At 39.4% G+C, this 5,277-nt stretch overlaps 1 protein-coding gene across 1 annotated transcript; it reads right to left on the bottom strand.

The window, feature by feature from the left end:
- Positions 1 to 893: 893 nt before the first annotated feature.
- Positions 894 to 4,593, bottom strand: LOC139726303 (uncharacterized). The gene is made up of 3 exons (XM_071637371.1): positions 4,350 to 4,593; positions 1,684 to 2,211; positions 894 to 1,093 (listed from the first exon to the last, which is right to left on the bottom strand). The coding sequence occupies exons 2-3, from the start codon at positions 2,153 to 2,155 to the stop codon at positions 894 to 896; spliced, it is 672 nt and encodes a 223-aa protein (XP_071493472.1). The 5' UTR covers positions 2,156 to 2,211; positions 4,350 to 4,593.
- Positions 4,594 to 5,277: the final 684 nt, after the last annotated feature.

Below are 5,277 nucleotides of genomic sequence, written 5' to 3'. Positions count from 1 at the left end.
ACTTTACTCTCTCTCTCTCTCTTTTTTAAATACAAAATAACAAAGGAATGACAGAAAGAATGGAGAAAGAATGTGAAATATCAACAGGGAATTGATCATTGCTTCAACACCACAGCTTTTCGAAGATCAATAAATAATCTAAGCCACCAAACCAAAAATATTTGTGTACATTTCATACATATCAAAGGAGATTACTGACTAAATAAGAAGGATGTTGAGAGAAAGAAAGATTACCGGGTATTCAGGAAATTTGAGGACCTCAAAAAGAGAGATTTGTGCTCCACAGTTCACTTTTTTGGTGCTTTGTGTCAGGACTCGTCGCCTGATATCTTCATCATCCTATGAGAGGAGGAGGTATAGAAAAATGTTTATTTCAATGGGACCCTCAAATTTTGAAATAACAATTATTCCCTTAATATGTATTTATTCAATAAAAAAATTAAAGAGTATGTTCATACAGACATTAAAAAATGCACATCACAAAAACAATTATTTCCTCTTTCCTCCAATCAATGCTTGCTTTTTCATCACTTTATCCTGATACAATAAAAAACAAGACTGCCTAGTAAAATTTTAGATAAGGTGATCTTGATGAAAAATTTTAAAGTGGGTTTTTATTTCAAACTAAAAATTCACTTGAAGCAAAAACACATTTTCATTGTAAATTGAAGGTCAGTTAGGAAATGAGTCTCATAAAAGCTCTTATTACAGCACCTTTTTGTGTAAATGCAATGTAGTTTATGAAAGTGATTTCATTCATGAACTTGAGCAGGCCTGTGCATAGTAGAGAAGTAATACTATTATTTCTGAGCTTTCTAGACAGGCAACCATAAAGGCTTTGTAAATAAGTTGGTTCCAGCTACACAGCTGAGACTCATGACTCCAATATTGGATCATCCATGCCAATATGGGTCAGCACTTGCCTTTGTCTTTTCAGCGTAGGCAAGCTTCTTCTTCACATTGCGATCTGGTCCAAACTCGCACTCAAGGCCTTTGCTTCCCAGCAGCATGAAGGGCACACAGTCAAACGGAACCACATTCTGGTTGCCAATTTGAAGACTCCACAGGATTTGGTGTGGTCTCTCACTGGCATCTACAGGCAAGACCAGGGGTGTCAATTCATAAACAGCTGTCATGATAGGAACTCTTGCTGGAATGGCAAGTGTCGCAGTAATGACAAGAATCCTGCCTCCTGAATGGTTGTTAAATTGCTATGTGAGGAGACCATTCCAGCAAGGGTTGTTATCCTATCAAACATCTTTCAGGAAATGGGGCCAAAAGGAGTCAAGACCACACAAGTTACTGCATCATGTACTTAGTTGAATACAACTTTTGAACAGGAAAATCTACAAGGTATCTTCATGATAATCGTAATTGATACATGATGTGAAAAATACATGGAAGTCAAATTAGTAATTGCCATGCAAGTTTAAAACCTTATGTGACATAACCTGCAAATCCATAGCAGTTCATACACATGTAATAATTGATTCAAAGCGGTTTAATGGGAACAATAACAATAGGAATAAGTTTGCAATTAAATTCAAAAATACATAAAAAATGAAAATTACATAGAAATGGCTACAGTATTTCAAATAAACCATTACTGTCTTCACAACGTAGTTTAATCTCTCTTGCATTCAAAATATGCTCAGCACTTTTGATCTAAGGCAACACACTGACCTGTATTGCCAAAGTTTCGTGTTGTTCTGAAAGTGATGAATTTTGTTGACGTAACTCTCTGGTACTTGTCCAAAACCTCTGCGGCTGCCTTGGCATCCTCTACGAAGCCACACCTGGGATCCACAATGCCCTTCACATGCGGCTTGAGGTCAAAGGTCTTCACTTGAACAGCTTCCTCATGGGCTGCTGCATCGGGGGTCCCGTCCTCATGATACTCACAGTCTTGCCCCGACCCCAAGTCCATGGAGATGTTTGCTGCCTCATCTGTGGCTCCCTCTTGGTCCTGCGCCAAGTTTTCGTCCAAGTCTGTTCTGCTCCTCTTCCCACTCCCCTGTCCACCTGGGCAAGTGCTGAGCATGTAGTCATGATCGCAGCTTATCTCCACAGGCAAGGGTCCCACCTCGCCAATCAACACTTGCCCCTCAGAGATGGGACTGGCGGATTCCTCCTGTTCACCTGCCGCAGAAGCCATTTTGCTGTCCCCATCTACATACTTTTATCATTTCTACTATTATCTTGCACAGAATTCTGAAAAGGCAAAACCATAAGTTTGAAATTGTTTATTCCTTTTAAATGGTTTTGTTAAGTTATATCAACTTTAAGATTACTGATCTGATATACGGGTACACACATAGACCTGTAGCTTGTGTTTAAAAAAAAAAAAAGACGTCTACACTTATGTGTAGCTGGCGATCAAGTTTTGCACGGTGTTGAATAGTATCAGCTAGTTATCGTGGTTAGAGTTGACCTATGAACAGCTTGAATATTGTCATTGCCTTGGTCATTCATTATTCATGTGTATTGGCTCTAGATCTACACCATCTTTGAATAATAGAGCAACTTCTCGTCTTCTGCCAGCAAACACTCAACCATGTCAACAGAAAACCTAGACAGAAAGATCCGTCTGTCCGGAGGACTCTTTTACATTTTGCCATTGACGCTGTCCTCCGTAGACAGACGGAAGGTTGCAGTACACATTGCTGTGTGGATGTTCTTAACCACTGTCTCTATGGAAAATTGGGTGAGGTACCTCACCCTTCTCGATTGCGTCTAATTCACGGCCCTAGGTCGGCAAATTTAAGCTTGTATGGTGAAATTAGCTTTTTAAGAATACATAAAACTCACCAGATTAATGAATAATCCAACATTTTAGTAGAATTTCCAACGTAAAACACAGTCTGTCGCGTCGTCACATTCAAACTGCAGAAACATACACTATGAATCTATTAGCCAATCACATGCGAGGTAGTTTCTACGTATTTGTTTTACTAAAACACGTACCTCGCATGTGATTGGCTTACAGATTCAAAATGGCGACTTACTGCTCGCGAACGGCGATATTGCGATATCGATAAAATTTCTGCGTTATAACCGAGTTTATGTGAGTATTTCGATTGCACAATGTGAGAAATTTATCCCAAATATTGCTGCATAATGTGTCATGTCATGTCAAACTTATTTGAACGTAAAAAAGCTGTCTGAAATTTGGTTTATCGTAACGTTTGATCTGTGCGCTACTGCTCCACACAGGAGCCGCAATCATTGACTTCGGTCTGTATACGGAGGGGATCCGTGAAGCCAGACGCAGTCTCCGCGGAACATTCCCCGACGGACAGATACAGACCGATCTTTCGGTCAACAGAAAACCCTGCCTGAGCTCTGAGTAGCTCCCTCAACCCAACAACCGGCTAAACAGACTTTCCTTTAAAGGGATTGTATATATAGTTTTGGTTAAGACCTAATGTCAGGTTTCTAACGTTTTTTGGTACTTAAGATAATGAGAAACCTCTTATGAAATATGAAAGAGCATGTAATTCCACGAGGAATACAACATTTATTTGATGAAAATTGGTTTTGAAATGGCCAAGATATCCAAAACAGAGCAATTCTAATAGTGTGGGACCTACACTTTATTATATAGTTTTCAATCGCTTTGTTTTACTTTGTTTTTGGATGTTTCAGTCATTCCAAACCCCATTTTCATCAAATAAACTTTGAATTCCTCTTAAAATGGTATGCTCTGTACTATTTCATGACATAAGTGTTTTCTTGGTATCTCGCAAAAAGTTAGAAGCCCAATTCTCATCTCCACCATTACTGTACCATCCCTTTAATTCATTCCTGTTCTTACACAATCTTTGCAGTCACTATCATTGTATCAGACAGTCCCAAAAAGAAGGAGGGGTGCCTATAAAAGTAATTTTACACTCCATTGACCATAGAGTCCATGGTATACCTGCATAGCTCCAATTCCAAACACACTGTCACTAGACTACTGTACCAGGTAGAACACTCTACTGCAAAGTTTACTGCTAAGCTAGTCTAAAAGTTTAGTTCTTCATTTATGGACCTCAACAACACTGTCAACAGCCCAATATTCTAGTATATAAATTCCTATAGCCTATAGGCCTAATCTGACAATTTCAAAGCCAATGGCAAATCTGATCTTGGTGAAATATCATCTATGCATGTGGGGTGTGCCTCCTTTACTAAACTTAACGAAGTTAGATCTAAATTTACTTGTTTACATTTAGGCACCTTACATTTATCTGTACATTTCATGCTGGTCCATTGAAACTATTTTACTAACTTTGCCCAGACATGCCCCAGTCTACAAGACAGATTCTAGTACTAGAGACTATGTGAAGACTCAAGAGTAGGCCTACCTAACTGCATATGCGTAGCAAGGTCTTGGTGGCCTACACTGATTCTAATTAGCGGGACTACAACACATTCACCGAAGCGATTCACTCCGTGCATTACGCATCAGCCTCTCAGGACCCCAGGATCAGGCAAGACGAATTTTGAGCTCGAGTTTGGTAGCAAAACCTAGTCTTAGTTCGTGCTCGGCAGTATTTTCCATCTCAGGTAATAGACATCAATAGGTAGTTGTACATACCTTAACGACGTTGATAAAGTCAAATCGTCGACACATTGATTTAGACGCTGGATTGAATGGCGCGGGAGATTTGAGCTGTGAATGAGCTCATCATCACATGTGCACTGCTACTACGAGCTCCCTAGCTGCATTTTATCACGATGTTTTTGGTATCTGTTTCACACTCTGATCTCGATCTCTCCCGGTCGGGTTAAGAAGTTGTTGGTCGTTGTTGTTGTTGTTGTTGTTGTTGTTGTTGTTGTTGTTGTTGTTGTTGTTGTTGTTGTTGTTGTTGTTGTTGTTGTTGTTGTTGTTGTTGTTGTTGTTGTTGTTGGGGTTGTTGCTGCTGTTGCTGTTGTTGTTGTTGTTATCATTGCTGCTGTTGCTGTTGTTAGTTGTTGTTGATGCTGTTGTTTTGTGTTTAGCGGCGATTTCCATATTCTCCTTATCATTCAAGGAAACAACACTGCTCTATAAATTCTCTTCAGTGTTTTTCCCCTTTTTTTCACATAAAAAAGGTGCACAATAGGCCTACTAATAAATATAGATCCTTTGCAGCTGCGCGGGTGCAACTGTCGGCACATGCGTCTATAGTGGGAAATAGTGGGCAAGATAATAATTGCTAACATAATATTATTATGTTAATAATGATTATCGCTAGGCCCTGTACGATGTGCTCAAATTTTGTTGAAACAAGTTTTCTTTGTTGTTACCGT

Source organism: Diadema antillarum, unplaced genomic scaffold (assembly GCF_040938485.1).
Source record: "Diadema antillarum isolate AM-2024a unplaced genomic scaffold, OU_Dant_1.0 seq00000082_RagTag, whole genome shotgun sequence".
Classification (NCBI taxonomy): Eukaryota; Metazoa; Echinodermata; class Echinoidea; order Diadematoida; family Diadematidae; genus Diadema; species Diadema antillarum.
Note: the sequence above shows the minus strand (reverse complement) of the source record. Positions and strands in the feature narration are given on the sequence as shown.